The sequence below is a fragment of the Mastigoproctus giganteus genome, chromosome 4 (assembly GCF_048544385.1).
Source record: "Mastigoproctus giganteus isolate SK-2022 chromosome 4, ASM4854438v1, whole genome shotgun sequence".
Classification (NCBI taxonomy): domain Eukaryota; kingdom Metazoa; phylum Arthropoda; class Arachnida; order Uropygi; family Thelyphonidae; genus Mastigoproctus; species Mastigoproctus giganteus.
This window is the reverse complement of record NC_143578.1, coordinates 160325760-160343659: the sequence shown is the minus strand read 5'-3', so window position 1 is coordinate 160343659 and position 17900 is coordinate 160325760. Positions and strand designations below refer to the sequence as shown.

The 17900-nt window shown below is 40.8% G+C and overlaps 1 protein-coding gene across 1 annotated transcript in view; it reads right to left on the bottom strand.

The window, feature by feature from the left end:
- LOC150087145 (formin-binding protein 1-like) overlaps positions 1–17900 on the bottom strand; it is a 345740-nt gene that overhangs the window by 145221 nt on the left and 182619 nt on the right. The window contains exon 8 of the mRNA XM_090371850.1: positions 4816–4962. Within this exon, the coding sequence (XP_090227976.1) occupies positions 4816–4962 (147 nt within the window). The remainder of the gene's footprint in view (positions 1–4815; positions 4963–17900) is intronic.

Genomic DNA, 17900 nt, shown 5'->3' with positions numbered 1-17900 from the left:
TGATGGAATTTATTTTGATGGCAAAAAGCGTGACACTTAATACTGATCCTTGTGGTACTCCCTCCTCTTGGCTAAAAGAGCGAGAGAGTGAGGATCCCACACGAACTTGGAACGATCGATTGGCTAAAAAGTTTTGAATAAAAAAAGGGGAGATGCCCTCTTAGGCCTAGGCTATGTAAATCTTTTAAAATGCCAAATCTCCAAGTTGTGTCATACGCTTTTTCCATGTCAAAGAACACCGACACCAAGTGTTCGCGTTTTAGGAAAGCATCCCGGATGGATGCTTCCAATCTAATAAGATGGTCCAAAGTGGACCGGTTCTTTCGGAAGCCGCACTGGATGTTGGAGAGAAGGTCATTTGATTCGAGATACCATATTAAACGAGAATTAACCATTCTCTCCAGGATTTTACACAGACAGCTAGTCAGAGCAATAGGACGATAGTTGGTGGTGACTTTTGGATCCTTTCCTGGCTTAGGGAAGGCAAGAACGATTGCCTTTCACCAGGAGTCCGGAAACTGCCCTTCAGTAAAGATTCTGTTATACAGAAGGAGCAGACAATCCATAGATTTTGGTGAAAGATGTTTAATCATTTCATAATGGATGCCATCTGGTCCAACAGCACTTGCTTTGGAGAGAGTGAGGGCTCTTTTCAGTTCCTCTATAGTGAATGCCCCGTTGTAGGGATAGAGGCCCTTGGAGTTAAAATTAAGTGCTTGTTTTTCCAGTTTATGTTTAAGGACCAGGAACTCTGGGGAGTACGAGGATGTTGCCGAGATGTTAGAGAATGTTTCCCCAAGAGCATTGGCTATTGCAGTTGGATCTGCAATAGCGCATCCATTATAATCTGGGATTGAAGAAGGGTGGGATGTATATTTTCCCTTCATTTTCCGGATTTTATCCCAGACTACCTTAGAGTTGGTAGACTGGTTAATAGATGATGTAAAACGGATCCACGATTCCTTTTGACTCTGACGACGGATATATCGTGCTTTGGCTCCTGCACGTTTAAAGGCTATAAGGTTGGTCGTGGTAGGATATCGGCGGAATATCCCCCACGCTTTGTTTTGAGCCTTTTTTGCTGCTGTGCATTGTGAATTCCACCAAGGTTTGGGAAATGGTGGAAACCGGACAGATGTTTTTGGAACAGCATTCGCAGCTGCTTGGACAATATTTTCTGTGATGTACTTAACTGCATCATTGATAGGCTCTTGACTGACTATGCTAAGATCAAAATTTGCCTGATGTTGGAAGGCAGTCCAGTCAGCCTGATCAATCTTCCACCATGGTAACCTGAAGGGAAGACATGGTCTCCCACTGTGTAATGAGGTTATCACAGGGAAGTGATCACTTCCGTATGGATTCTCCTCCACTTCCCAAGTGAGTGAAGGGAGTAGAGAAGGGGAGCAGATAGAGAGATCAATGGCAGAAAAAGTACGGGTAGGCATGTGGAAGAAGGTGTTTGTTCCAATATTTAGAAGGGAAAGGTCATTGAGCATACGCTCTATGACTCGTCCCCTTCTGTTGATGTTAGCACTACCCCACAGGGTGTTATGTCCGTTAAAATCCCCGAGAAGTAAGAAAGGGGGAGGCAGCTGCGTAAGAAGATCATCAAGGTCTGTCTGGGAGATGTCAGTCCCAGGTGGCAAATAAATGGAGCACACAGTTAATAGAAATCTCACTGAAAGGCGAATTGCAACAGCCTCTATGCTGGTTGTAATTAGCAAAGGCTGCACTGGGGTCTGGTTACCCACAAGGATAGCCACTCCCCCATGTACAGGGCCATCCGCAATTCTATCCTTTCGAAAAAGTGTGATGTTGTGCATGGTGGGATCATCATTTGCCTTTAGATATGTCTCCTGCAAGCAAAAGCAAACTGGCTCGTGCTTTTGCAGGAGGGCCTTGATGTCATCAATATTTCGCCGGAATCCACGACAATTCCATTGTAGGAATTTAGCCATTATTTTGGCTTGGTGGGTCCATCAGGTGGCTTCCGAGATGCTGAGGGCTTACTTTTATCAGTCTTGGATTTATCTTTTTTGGGAAAGAATGGACGCTGTCCCGTGTCCATTTCCTCCTCCGCAAAGAGTTCCAAGACTGAATCTTCGGGTACCTCCTTCTGCTCGACATCCATCTTTTCTTGGGTACTAGGGGGGACTTCCCCTTTCTTATTCTTTTCTTTCATAACTACCTTTGTTAATTGGGGAGCATTAGGAGGTACCGATATAGGAGTGGCAGCTGATTGGTCCTTTTGTGCAGGTTTTTGAGAACTTAAGAGATACCGTGCGATGGGAGTGAAAGACTCCTTTGGAGGAATGGTCATGTCCGTCTGAGTTCCGACGGAACATCTCCCTGCTACCTTCTGGGCGTAGGTAGGTTTCTTGATATTCAGGGGTTTGACCGATTTCCTTGCCTCCTGGTATGATATATTTAGCTCTGCCTTCAGCCATTGAATTTCTTTTTCTTCTTTCCACCTCTGGCATGCTCGTGAGTAGGCCGGGTGTTCGCCTTCACAGTTAATACAGGTGGGTTTTGCGGCTGAACATGTTGTTGTTTCGTGGTCCTTTGCACCGCATCGAGCGCATGCAAGGACTCCACGGCAGGCCATTTGAGAATGTCCATACTTCTGGCATTTAAAACACCGTAAAGGGTTCGGAACGTATGGATGCACTGAACAGTTGATGTATCTCGTCAGGAGGTTTAGGAGAGTTAAAAGTCAGGATAACGCTCCTGGTTTTAACAATTTTTCCATCCCTTCGCGCAGTGATTCTCTTGACGGCAATGACTCCCTGTGGTTTTAATTCGGAGCAGATTTCCTCCTCAGTTACGTTGAGAAGGTCTCACTCCGAAATGACACCTCTCGATGAATTGAGTGTTCTGTGTGGTGTCACCGTTATAGGGATTTCTCCGATTGATGTTACTCAGAGTAGATGTTCAGACTGCCTGTCATTTTTTGTTTCAATTAAGAGGTCCCCAGAACGGAGCCTCTTAACTGACTTGGGTAAACCTGCTAACCCATCCAACCCTTTTTGGATAAAAAAGGGTGACATTTTTCCAATCGGTTTTCATTCGTGGAGTGCATAATTAAGAACCTTGGGACTGGCCCTGATGGTAGTTCGGTTCGCTGCCTCTTATTAGCAATAATGCTATCTGGATCTTTGTCAATGGTTTCAGATAGGGACCGGGTTGGGGCCCCTGAAGAAGTTAGTTTATCAGGATTCATGGAGTTTATTAAATTGTTCAGTGCCCGGGCTCCCCACCCACCACGGAGCCCAAAGGGACGTCCACTACCCAGCATGCAATAAATGCGCTCGGGAGTGGAACGCCAGGGCTACCCAGACACTATACCCGCACCGCCGCCAGCCTGAATCCTGTCCTTCGGACCATGAGGGTAGGGGCGTGGCATTGACACGGTTGACCCTCGCAGGCGAGCCTACTAGCCGATTGATCCTAGCCAGGCCTTCCAGGACCACCCGTCTTGTCGAAGCAGGGGCCAAAGTGGTGTATTGAAGCTGGGCCCCTCAACCACCAGGATCCCCCTTTCCGAATTTCCACAGGTCGCAGCACACGGCAAACACGCCGGATTCCATTGATGTAAGCCTGGAACCTGGGCTGTGGGCGTTGGATCCCAGTGATGCTAGTCTGGAAGTCCAGCAGCGTCACTGGGAGGTCCCCTCACCACGTACAGGTGCCCACGTCGAGGGGTGCAACAGGATCTAGAAAAGTTAGGCAGATGGGCTAAGAATTGGCAATTGGAGAATAACACTGACAAATGCAATAACTGAGAGGAAAGCATAAGAAAAATTTAATATTACTGCATATGGGTAGCAGTAACTCCAGTATAATGCACCAACTGGGTGGAACTGCAGTCAAGGTAATCAGATATGAAGTTCTCTGAGCAGTGCAGACAGGCTGCTGGGACAGCTCATGGGGTCAATGATATATTTTGCTACTAGGGAAAATGAGGTGATTATTCCATTGTTTAAGGAAATGGTCAGCCCACATCTTAAGTACTGTATACAGGTCTAGAGGCCTCATTTTAGAATGGAGTTGGAGCTGCTGGAACAAGTACAGAGAATGACAAGGTTGATGAGGGGGTACAAAAGGGTGTGCTTACCATGAAAGGCTTCAGTTCTGAAAAGTGCAGCATCTGGAGATTAGGCACCTCTCGGGTAATCTGAATGAGGTATGAATGGATTGACAGCCAGCTCAATGCTGATGGGATTTTCTTCCTCCTGCTCAGACTACGCACGTGAGGGGACATAAATTGAAGCTGAGGAAGGATAGCTGCAGCACAGATGTGTAGAGGTTTGCCTTTGGCTAGATGGTTGTTGGAACACTTCCATTTGTCGTGTAAGTTGATAGCTTAAATAAATTCAAGGAAGAACTATAAAACTTTTGGAGCAAATGGATAGGTGAAACGAGGTTTTTTTTTTTTTTGGCTGATGCTGCATAAGCTCACTTTCTTGCATCACATGCCTCTACTAATGTCAATGCTAAGAACTAGACAAAATGTAGGATGAATGGATGGGTGAGATGGAAAGTGGATTCCACCCCTTTCACTGATCTGATTCTGTATAAGCTTGCTTTATTGCATCATTTACCACTATTAACACAATTTTTTTATTTATTTTTTATATAAAGAAGAAGAAATGTTTATAAAATGTAAAACCATGCTGAGCACTGTACAAGCTTGAAGCTCAGCATTTGGCAATTAGCTGTAATTCCCATTGTGATATAAATTTTGCTTTTCTTATTTTTATATCATGATGAATTATTAAGAATTAACAAAGTTAACTGATTAAATAAACATGCCTCTTTTGGGTCTATCTTTTCTGCAACATGTACAATTTCTTCAAGACATGTGGCCACTATAGGTAGAACTTGTTTTTGTTTATCAGCCGACTGTTTAATATAGTTTTGGATACAAGCTATTCTTCTTTCATCCATATCTTGAAGTTTCTGGAATTATAAAAGTAATATCTGAGAAAACTTTGACAAAATATATTTATTAAAGAACTAATCTATAAACAATGACTTTGCATCATTATACTATTCTGCACGCTCTCACAACAAAGTGTAGCAGCTGCTATCTCAGCTAGCTGCAAAAATATTAACATTGCATGAGTGTTGTGGGTCTTGGATGGAGCTCATTATAAAACTAATTTCAAACTGAAACCAGAATGGCTAGTCTTAAAGAAGTTTTCAACAACCTTCACTAAAAGATTGAACTCTTATCCAGTTCTGTGAAATTCCACCTGGTAGAGGTATGTGTTGTGAAAAATAGAAAATTAGGAAAAACAAGAAAAATAGAGAAACAAAAAAAGGCATATAGTGATGGATTTAGTTCATTTAATAGCTCATCTGCTTATACCACTTGCAGCCAATCAAAACTCAGGGTGGCCTGCAATGATTTACTGTATGGCCCAAGTATTGCTATATTTCTAGAGATCCATGGCATTAAACTTATATGAAAGGAGATTAGGGTTATTACCACTAATCTCCTTTAAAGTGATACTTAAAGAAGACATTCTAAAATTCATAAAATTTCAATAAAATTCGCAAAAAAATATATCAACATTGCTGCTAAATGGGAAGGACGGCTATCTGTACACAGGCAACAATACATGAAAATATTTAGTATATTTTTTTTCAGTGGTGCCAGATAGTAATAAATATTGAATTAACTGCTGGACTTACTCCTTCGTTGTCTTTTAAATGTATCAGTTTATGGTGATCTGACCGTCTGGAAATAAATATGAAATACCATATAATAATGTAATTGCGTTGCAAGGGGGAAAAAAAGGTGTTTTTTTCCCCCTAGCAAACATCAGTGGAAGCCCACCAGATCATAACAAATACAATTCCCTTCCCCTGTTTGGTCAGACCCTAATTTTGTTTTCTGAACCTGAAAAAAAAAAAAAAAAGCTTTTTCTACTTATTGTATATCAATGCTATACCTTTTACTAATATACACAGAGTGATCACTGAATTATGACCACCCCTATGAAAACTGAATACAACCCATTGACCACGTGAGGTACAAGAGTGCACAGTTAGTCGACCTATGTAACATAGATAAGGTGTTAGTGGTTCAGTTGGTAGTAAAATTCCGAGCGTGATGGGTAAAAGGAAAGATTTATTGGACTTTGATAAAGGACAGATTGTACGAGCTTGACGAGCCCAAATGGCTGAACTAGTGGGGTGTTTGAGAGCCACTGTTGTTAAAGTGTAGCAGGACTGGCATCAAAATGGTCAAACAATGACCCGACAGCAAAACTGCAAAGGTCAGCGAAAGGTTGATGTTAGAGGTGAGAACGGCGTCCGATGACTCATACAGGCAAACAGGTGCAGCACTGTTGAAGAATTGACTACCCAATATAACATGGACCAACCAAGAAGAATATCTGGCATGACCATGCGTCGCACGACCCCTACCACATCCTCTCCTAACCAAGGTTCATTGGTGTAAAAGCCTCGCCTGGTGCAAAGAGCATGCAAGTTGGACGCTAGAAGACTGGAAGAAGGTGTGCTGGTCAGATGAGTTAGTTAGTTAGTTAGTTATGTTGGTTTTTAGGAGCATTAGCAACTAAGGCCATATTGCACCGGGAATATGCGGTGGTCATTCCCTAACCTTTCCGCATCCTCCATATTTGGTGGTGACGAGCTCGAACGCCGGTCTAATCAAGAAGTGTGTGCTACGCACTGCTGCTCCTTCCCACCAGGGGACGGAGGCGCGCTGGTCAGATGAGTCACATTATTTACTCCACACCGTGAATGGTTGCATACAGATTTGGCGTCAACAACATGAGGCTCTTCATCCATCATGCATGGTATTGAAAGTGGAGGCTGGTGAAGGTGGTTGTATGGTGTGGGGCATGTTTCACTGGCAGCAACTTGGACCTCTGGTGCATGTGGAACAACATAACACTGGTCTCCACTATCGTCAACTGCTTGCTGGCTGTGTACACCCCGCTATGTTACACTTTTTCCAAAATGGTGATGGTATCTTCCGATGACAATGCGCCAAGCCATCGGGCACTTGATGTGCAGGAATGGTTTGAGGAATACAGCTCTGACTTCCAACATATTGACTGGCCTCCGAACTCCCCCGATATCAATCCCATAGAGCACTTGTGGGACACTATCGAAAGGCATATCAGGCGTCTGGATACACCAATCATCTCCATACCTGCACTGCTAGCCGCATTACACACAGCTTGGTTGGCCATACCTCCTGAAGGCTTCCAACATTTTGTTGAATCAATGCCACATCAGATAGCTGCAGTACTGATGGCAAAAGGAGGACCTACGAAGTATTTGGTGAGTGGTCATAATTCAATGATCACTCAGTGTATATATAAAATAATTTATTTTATTATCATCCAAAATAATACACTACTACAGACAGAAAAGCTAGCAGGGCCTACATACATTAAAAAGATAATAATAACATACACAGTGTGGCAATTGGAAAAAGAGACTGACGTTATGAGGCGAGTTGTGATGTTGCCATCTACTAGAAGTAACCATGAGTGATTGTTCCTTGAGCACTGTAGTCAAGGTCAGCAGAAACTGCAAGTCTCTTGTGTTTCTGCTGTGGAGAAACAAGAGAACAAAGAGCAAACATCAAGGCTTTTGTGTCCGACTGGCAAAAGTGCCACAGAAATGTTTCAAATGATGACGGAATTGTATGGAGAGAACAGTTTATCTTGTGCATGTGTATTTGAGTGGCATAAACATTTCACCCATGGAAGAGAATCACTGGAAGGCGATAACCATCCGGGCCTGGAAAAAGAGGTTCAAACACCAGACTTAATTGAAAAGGTGCAGGAAATTATTACCAATGACTGATGTGCAACTCTATGAATGATTTCAGAAGATCCATGCATTAATAAAGAAACCACTTAACAAACAATAAACCAAAGAGTTGAAGAAAATGAAGGTCTGTACACAGTTTGTTCTATATTTGTCAGATAGATGATGGTCAATGATAGGCACGAGTTTAACACAGCAGAGAACTCACTTAGGCTGCTAAAAGCAAACCTACAGTTAACGAGATGTTGTGTTATCAGTATGACCCCACAACAACATGACAATGTGCAGAGTGGAAGTTGGCAAGCTATTCCAAAGCCAAAAAAAAGTTCATCAAGAAAGGTCAAAAATCAAAACATCTCATCACTTTCTATAATAGCATTGTGCAAAAAGGGTTTGTGCCTACTATCTGCATATTTTGAAATGTTTCTTGCAGAGAATCCATTGTATGCAGCCTAAACATGGAGATGGAGAAGACAGCAATTGCACACAATGCACCAAGCCACAAGGCTCTCATTACTCAAGATTAAGTTGCTACAATGGATAAAAGGATGGTTAAGTGGGAGAAGACAGAGGGTGGTAATCAATGGGTGCTGCTCTTCGTGGAGTAATGTTATTAGTGGAGTCCCACAGGGTTCGGTGTTGGGTTCACTGTTGTTTTGTATATTTATCAATGATATTGATGAAGGTATATCATGATTAATGTCGAAGTTTGCAGATGATACAAAGGTTGGCAGGGTTGTTAATGACAGTAATGGCAGTGTGCTACTGCAACAGGATCTAGATAATTTGGGCAGATGGGTTAAGAAGTGGCAACTGAAGTTTAACCTTGACAAATGCAAAGTACTGCATATGGATAGAAGTAACCCCAGAGAAACGTACCACCTGTGTGGTACTACACTTAAGGTGGTAGAAAATGAAAAAGACCTGGGAGTAATTGTGCAGTCAGATATGAACTTTTCTGAGCAATGCAGACAGGCTGCCAGGGAAGGTCATGGAGTTTTGTCAATGATATATAGGAATTTTGCTAGCAGGGAGAAGGAGGTGATTGTCCCTCTGTATAAGGCAATGGTCAGGCCACACCTTGAGTACTGTGTACAGGTCTGGAGGCCTCATTTTAGGAAGGATGTAGATTTACTTGAGCGTGTACAGAGAAGGGCAACAAGATTGGTGAGGGGAATGAAGGGATCCTCTTACTAAGAGAGGCTTAAGTTCTGCAAATTGCAGTGGCTGGAGACTAGGCACCTGCGCAGTGATCTGATTGAGGTGTATAAGGCCTTGAATGGGTTGAGCACTCTGAATTCTGATGGGATCCTTCCACTTGTTCAGATTACGAACCTAAGGGAGCATAAATTGAAACTGAGGAAAGAAGATGTAGAATAGATGTGCGGAAATTTGCCTTTAGCCAGCGGGTGGTTAATTGCTGGAACAAACTTGCATCTGTCGTTGTGGAAGTTGATAGGTTGAATAAATTTAAGGAGGAACTGGACAGGCAATTTGGAGGGAGTGGTGTGATTTTTTTTTGGCTGATGCTGCATAAGCTCATACACTTGCTTTCTTGCATCACATGCCACTACTACTACTACTGAAGAGTTTTTGGCTAGCAAAAAAAAAAAAGTCTGCATATTGTCGTATACACTATTTTGATGACATCGATGCCTTTGAAATAGTTGTGACAAGAAAATTGAACAGTATACCATCACGGCCTTCCACCAGTCACTCCAGTTGCTTAATAATCATTGCATGCAGTGTGTGTATACACAGGTGGAAGTTACTTTGAATAAACCAAGATTAGATTACTCATACATGGATCATTATTTTTTTCTAGCATCAGTCTCATTTTCCAATTTCTGCATGCCATATAAAATAGGTAAGTGAGGCTCTAACAAAAGACTAAAAAAAAGAAAAAAAAAATTAAAAGCTAACTGAAACTGGAGATAACAGGTCTGCTAACAGAAGTTCAACATCAGCAATTCTAAAATAACTTTTCTATATACTTTGTCATGAAGCCAGATATCACAGTCAAGATTGCAACAGGTGACTAGCCTGATGGAGTTTCTGACAAATGAAGAAAGAGATGTTTATTCTAGTTTAGACTGAATAGAGAGTGGCTCTAGTAGTTTTGGGTGGTATTTGCCAATGAAGAAGGACCCAGATGGTAAGGAAGTCACTTTGATCAGTGATACAAAGAACATAATTTTTCAATTGGAGCTTGTGTACCACACAGTCACAAACAGCCATAAAGTATTTCAATGAAGCATAAAGCAGCAGAGGAACAGAATCTTCTCCTCTTGTTTTAGACTCTCCATGACCTAGGCAGTAGAAATGCCCATGATTAAGTCAGTACCATCCTTCTAGTTTGGTCTGCCATGATAATCAATTTCCAAAATTCAAGTAGAAAATGTGCAAACTGTAGGTAAAATAGATTCGAACATAACATTGAACTCACTACATGGATTTGAAGTACACTGGATTGAAGCACTATGTTCAGATTTTCAAATGGTGGTATACATTTAAAAGAAACAAGCAAATTACTTTATTCAGAAGAGAATGAACACAAACAGATTTCTTCCATGAACGAGGATAACATGCATTGAGTTATCAACTTGCTTGGCCTGTTTAGGATTGCATTCACCAGAAGTTTGCAATTCAGAAGTTATTTTTCTTGAGTTAACTTGTTATTTTTCAAAACTTTTGGATCACGAAATGGATTTGAATGCGATCAATGCTACTTATCACCTGTTGTTCTTTCCAATTTAGTAACTTTGAAAAGTGTTCATATTGCTTTTCTGCACTAGTTCCTCTTCTTTAGACAGACATGTCAACGGTAAGATTGCCAGTGTTCTATTCTACAAGTCCAGTTACACATTTAACCAAACACAGTCAATGAGAACATACAAAATCTTCTTTAATTTGGTGGCATGCACCAGTTAGAATTGTTTAAAATCACCTTTTCTTTTCTTTTATCACTTCTCTCTAGATATAGTGCATGTCCACCAAGTATCCAAGTATTCATCTATTGCCACAGAAGCTCCCTTTTCACAAATTAATCAAGTGACAAGAACAGCCTTGTTATGACCAAGTGCACAATTCCTTTTTTTTTTTTTTTTTTACACATGCTACTTCAGCCTTTAGGACTGCCATAACAGGTACATTATCAACAATTAATGCCAGTGTGCTTGTTTTTCGATGAAATCCAAACAAAAGATGTCCTACATTGTACCCTAGAGAGAAACCTCCCAATTCTGGCTTTCAGTTTGAAAAAAAAAATTTTTTTTTTTTTTTTTAATTTACTTATTGGAAAAGGTCACCACAATAGGATATAGCTTGGAATAACTTTGATTACTGCCATAAGTAGCCCATTTTTCACATGCAATTTCACTAATAATAACTCTTGCTTTTCTTCTTACACAATCATAAATTTTTGCTATTTCACAATCAGAAAACATACATCAGAACAATGATCAGCATAACCCAGAGAAAAGCTATGTTCTAAGAAAAAAAAGATGCATATAAACATTCATTATATATGATATCATCATCACCACAAGATGCAACGTCTCTTTTTTGTTTCTTTCTATGCACAGCATGCCCTCATTATGCTTACTTGTTTGCAAATTCTCATCACATCACATTTCCTGCAACTTGAAACTGAAATATCACATTTACATTTTTTTTTTTTTTTTTTTAAATGTAAACCCCAAACACGAGAGGTATTAGAACCTATAGTACTTAGTACCATGCTTGGGTTGGAGGTTGAGAAGACGAAAGAAGATATTTGTTGACATTGAACTTGAACTTCTCTAGACAGTAATTCTCAGGAAATACGTATGAAGGAAGATTGTTCCAGAAAACGGAAGTTGAATGAATAAACGAGGAATATGAAAAGTTGGTTCTGTGAGTTTGAAGTTGGACAGTAGATGGATGTTGGCAGGGGGCAGCACGTGTTCGGACTGTTTTGAAAGAGAGAGCGAGAATTATAGAAGCCAATTCAGAAGAACAGTGCCCATGGAAGTATCAGTAGAAGAGTCATGCAGCAGAAACAGTACGTCTATGAGACAGAGAGTGGAGAGACTCTGTTAGAGATGAATCGTTTGTTATTTGGTTTTTTTTTGGAACATTGGCAACTAAGGCCATATTGCTCCGGGAATATGCGGTGGTCATTTCCTGACCTTTCCGCATCCTCTGTATGTGGTGGTGACGGGCGCGAACCCGGGTCTAATCAAGAAGCGTGTGCTACGCACTGCTGCTCCTTCCCACCTGGCTACGGAGGCGCCATTAGAGATGAATCATTAATTAACCTAACTGTCTGCTTCTGAATGGAATCAAGGAGTCTGAGAGAGGTTTTGGGGGAACCAACTAAGATGTGAGAACAATATTCCATGACAGGGTGGATTTCCGATTTACACAGAGTGAGCAGCTGTTTGGAAGAAAAGTAACGGCGTGAGCGAAAGAGAAAACCAAGTTTTTTTAGATGCAGAGGAAGCAATATTTGTAATGTGCTTGTGCCATGAGAGATTAGAAGTCAGGGTAATCCCCAAAAGAGATATATAATATTTTGCCTAGAAATCGGAGTGTTACTAAAGATTAGCATAGGAGCAGAAGAATCCTTTTTGCGAGATATAAGACAAGACTGAGTTTTAGAAGGGTTGAAATCAACTAAGTTGTCTTTGCTCCACTGGAGAATTACCTGAAGATCGGCATTTATGGAATTGGTTGCAGATTTTCAAGAAGTTGAAGCTAATTGAGCAGGGCAAGATTCCTCAAAATGGAAAGTAGAATGCAAAGTGCTATCATCGACAAAACTAGGGATAGGATTTCCAGTCAATGGAAGAAGGTCATTAATATACAAGAGGAGAAGAGTGGGGGAAAGAACTGAACCTTGGGGGACACTGGCATTAGTGGAGAAATTAGATGACAGAGAGCCATCTACCATCACCCTCAGTGAGCGATCAGAGAGAAAGACTGGATAACCAATTACTAAAAACAGTTGGCAAACCATAAGATGGAAGCTTGTTTAAAAGACCTTTACACCAAACACGATCGAAAGCCATTGAGATGTCAAGAGCAACTACTTGTGTTTCACCGAACTTTTCTATTGAATTAGTACATAAATGGGTAACATGATCCAGAATATCACCAGTGGACTGACACTGACGGAATCCAATCTGGCGATCGTTGATTAGATGGAAGGTTTCTAGGTAGTTTAAGAGTTGGCGGTTAATTGATTTCTCCATTACTTTAGAAAGAGTAGAAGTAATTGCAATGGGACGATAATTGGATGGGAGGGATTTGTCACCCTTTTTAGGAACTGGCTGGATATGAGCAAATTTCCAAGCAGAAGGAAAAACACCTTCAGAATAAGAAAGTGAAAAAAGGCGGCAAAGAATAGGAGTAAGTTCAGGAGCACAGATTTTGAGAAGAAGTGGAGAAATACCATCAGGACCTGGAGCTTTCTTATCATCAAGGTTCATCAAAATCCTTCTGACATCCTTTAGACGGAAGACCACAGGAGGCATTGAATGTAGTGTGTTGAGAATGGTGGGAAGTGTTTAAGCAAGATCATTAATACATGAGTTGGAAGAAAAATGGGATGCTAGCAGGTCAGCTTTATCCTTGGCTGAAGTGACAACAGAACTATCTGGTTTGGACAGAGGTGGGAGCAGAGATGGGCAAAAGTTGCAGCCAATAGCTTTGGCAAGAGGCCAGAATGTCTGGCTACCATTAGCGCAAAAAGCAAGTTTTCTACTCTTAGCCTGTTCAAACTCTAGTTTGGACTGATTAATAACCGCTATACAATTGTTGCGAGCTTTGGTGTAGGCAGAAAATGAAACTAAAGAATTAGAAACAAGCCAATTACGATATTCAACATTCTTCTCTCAAACAGCCTTAGCACATTTATTGGAAAACCAAGGTTTAGATAAAGGACTAGATTTTAAAGTGGAGTGTGGGATAAAGGATTCCATTCCTGCAAGAATAATTTCACTGACACGATCTGAGCAAATACTGACATCAGAAGTTTTGAAACAGTAATTCGACCAAGGAAAACACGAAAAGAAATCTCGCAGGTCATCCCATTTTGCATTCTTGTAATAGCAAACAATACGAGGTTGGGAATAGCCATGAGATAAAGGCTCCATTGGAGAAGAGACCATCACTAAGTTGTGATCTGAAGTACCTAAAGGACCTCTTACTTCGACCGTGTACTTAGAAGGGTTGTTTGTGAGAAAAAGATCAAGCGTATTGGCTGTATGATTAGGATTCTCAGGTATTCTTGTAGGTAAATGTACAAACTGTGCAAGGTCATTAGTAATTGCAAAAGCCTCAGCATCTCGACTAGCTGGGTCGGTGTGACTAGAAAACGGAAGCCAGCTGGAGTTGTGAACATTAAAATCACCAAGGAAAATTACCTCACTGTTAGGAAACTTGAACTGGAGAAAGTCAAGTTGCAAAGAGAGGATGTCAAAGAGCTCCAAGTGATTAGTGGAGTTGGAACAACGGTAGAGACAACAGATGAAATTTACACAATGAGGTAGAGAGATTTTAAGCCAGAGAAGATCAAAGAGAGGAGATTCCAAATTGCCAAGTCTCTGACAGGGAATATCAGAACGGACATATGCACAAGTACCACCTTTGAGGCGAAAGGAATCATACAGCGAATAATTTGGGTATCTGAGATGAGCAGTAGTTAAATCAACCGATAACTCAGATTCTGTCACAAAAAGTACATGGGGTTTGGCAGACTGCAAGTGGAAATGGACATCGTTGAGCTTAGAATTGAGACCACGTATATTTGTGAAATGAATTAGGAAGTCCTTGGGAGGTTTAGATCTTTTCGCAGATAAGCTTGCTCTATTAGTTTGACAATTCATGGTGTATTCAATAGTGAGAAAAAGTGGGTGGGACGTGCTGTATGAAGTAATGAAATTTTTGGATATGGCATACACATGGTAAGAATATACCCAGATCCTTGACATAACGTGGCCTCGACAATGTTCCCTGCATACACACTACTCGGACTCCCTCCAGTCACTATCTGGCAGAGTAGAGGTAGCAAGATTATACACTAGCTGATCCGGAAGCCTCCTAGAGAGTTACCAATAGGTTCGGTCCGGTGTACTAACTAGTGGCCGGTCTGCGAACACCGTTTTAGAGCTGTACCCTCGAAATGTAAGGAATTTTGGATCTCGCCACGATGTTCATCGTAACCTTAAAAGTCATCAGTCATACTGTATGATGGAAGAGATAGGAAGGGTTGACCGGAACTTAGCTCTAGAGACTAAACATGGGTTCCACCCCTGTAAGCCTCCAATAAGCAAAGTGGTGGTATTGCACCGGTTGATGAGAGTCATCTACCACCTAGTACTGCCTGGTAACGTAGGGGTGGCGGCATTCCTCCATGTGGTGTGGGTGCCACACCTCAACTCCTGCTTACGTTGGTTCACACCTGGGTGGTCATCCACCATTTACTTGTGCATGTAGGTTATACCCAGGATTACTAACAGTCCCACTATCGTGAAAGTGAAAGCAGAGGATTTGGATGTCATAGACCATCCGGACTTTGCCGAAATTGAGTCCACTTGACTTGAGTGTCACCCGAATATCAGTTCCATCAGCGTTTTAGACTCCCAGGTAGCAAGCAGCTTGTCTGGCATATCTGAAAGAATGTCTGTAACAACCTCAAGGACCAAAAACATATGAGTACACAAGGCAATTATATTAGGTTATTCAGATTTTACAATAAGGAAAATCTGTATATGACTTCTGAAATTTAACATTGTATTATACCTTTGGCATCTTATTGAAAGACACATTAATCAGCTTTCTACAGAAGTACAATGATATAACTGCACATAACAGAGAACAATGCTGTTATTGTTTATTTCTATTTTGCAACATATATTTATAAAATAAGAAAGAATTCAATTTGTTTTTTTAAAAAAATCCAGTTTTAATACAGTTTTATTATTTTTTGTGAAAAGAAAAAGACTAGTAAAAATCTGAGGTAGAAAGCAAGGTGCTAGGGATTTCAAGAATTGCAGGGAGTCATCATGGTATAAGTATGTATATGGGTTGCGTTAGGGTAACTAAGAGTAAGAATAGGTGCATGTATACTTACAAGTAAAGAAATGCTAGGGGTACAGTAAATAAATTTCACAAATTTGAAGTGCTTGTCAAGATATCAAAGGTGAATAACTGTGTACAGAAAGGATAGATAGGAGTGGTTATGCTGTTAGTTAAGAAACAAAATCAAAGGAAGTGCATCCAGTTGACATGGGTGGACAGTGCAATGTTAAGTCAGTTTGGGATGACAGAAGCACTAGGAAAGCCAAAATGAGAGTAGGAGTGGGTCTTAGGCCTAATGACTCTGAGTACAATTGAGCAGCTGTAGAGAGAAATAGAGTGGGCCAGTAAATTAGAACATCTTATAATAGGGGATTTCAACTTTCCAGATATTGAATGGAACTTATGGGTTGATCACTTGCACACTAGCAAGACTTTTGTGGATTCATTGGATGACTGTTTTCTACAGCAGCATGTTCGAGAGGCAACAGGATAGTTTGCTATTTGTTTGTTATTTGGTTTTTAGGAGCATTAGCAACTAAGGCCATATTGCTCTGGGAATATGCGGTGGTCATTCCCTGACCTTTCCGCATCCTCCGTATTTGGTGGTGATGGGCTCGAACTCCAGTCTAATCAAGAAGCGAGGCAACCAGATAGAGTAATACTCTTGTTCTGATTATCAGCAGTGATGGTCTCATGTATTAAGAATCTGCAGATAAAGGAACAACTAGGTGGCAGTGATCACAGAGTACTGATGTGGGATTTACTAAAGATGTAACTACCATCAAGGATAAAGGGAATGGCTTTTGCTTTCGTAAAGGTGATGACAGTTTTTAAATTTTATACAATAGGACCAAAGGATTATCAACAGTTGAACAATCGCCTCAGTTAGCTGAAAAACTGTATGATTACTTTGCATCCACATTCACATGAGAAATACTGTAGGAAATTGGAGGCCAGAAGTTTATCAAACTCTTAACAGGGAGCTAAATGATTTCTTAATAACTGAGAGAAAAATGGAGGAGAAATTGAAGTCAAGCATAACAAAGACACCTGGGTTAGATGGGATCTATCCAGTTATATTAAGGGAGGTAGCAAAGGAAGTAAGCAAATCCTTAGCTATAATTATGAGAGCATCCTTGGATTCAGAGGTCCCTACGGACTGGAGATGTGAAAATGTATCGCCAAGTAATTACAGACTTGCTAACTTCTGTTCCATAGAAAATACAGGAGTCATTGGTTTAAGAAGGAATGCAGGATCACCTATGATCCTGCATTTCAGCTAATGGATAGGTTAAATGGGAAGGTGTTTTTTTTTTTTTTTTGGCTGATGCTGTATAAGCTTGCTTTCTTGCATCATGACACTACTAATGCTAATACTAATGGGCATTCCCTGTTGCCTGTTTACACTGTTCAGAAAACTTCAGAAGTAATATGCTTATCACATTTAAAGTCAGCAGAGACCCCAATATTTTCCAAATTTTAACTTTCTGAATTCCCAAAAAAAATTTGTTAGAAAGCTAATTTGATCATCGTCCGTTCTTCTAACATCTGATTTGAATCACTATGTGGGTTGGCATTACATTTTCGAAAGGACAATTCTGTAATCATTGGTGTTTGCTGCAGCCCTCAGATCTGTCAGATGACATATGTTCTGGGCTGTGTGGATATTTTGGAGGCCAGCAGTTTTTCTTCATTTGGTGACTTTATTCTTTTCAACATAGTGATGCTTTCAGTTTGTGCTGCTGTGTTATTCACATTCTCAAAACTCAGCTTCATCAATGGATTTTGGCTGATTTCTCAATTTCTATGCATCTAATAACAGTCCATAGAATCTGGCATTGTAGATTTGCCCATGATCATTTCTATTACTTTTATTCTTTCATCCATTGATGTAGTTGGCACTTAAGAGAACTTCAGTATGAGTGATGAAACTGACTTATTAGAACTTCAGTATGAGTGATGAAACTGACTTATTAGAACTTCAGTATGAGTGATGAAACTGACTTATTAGAATCTCC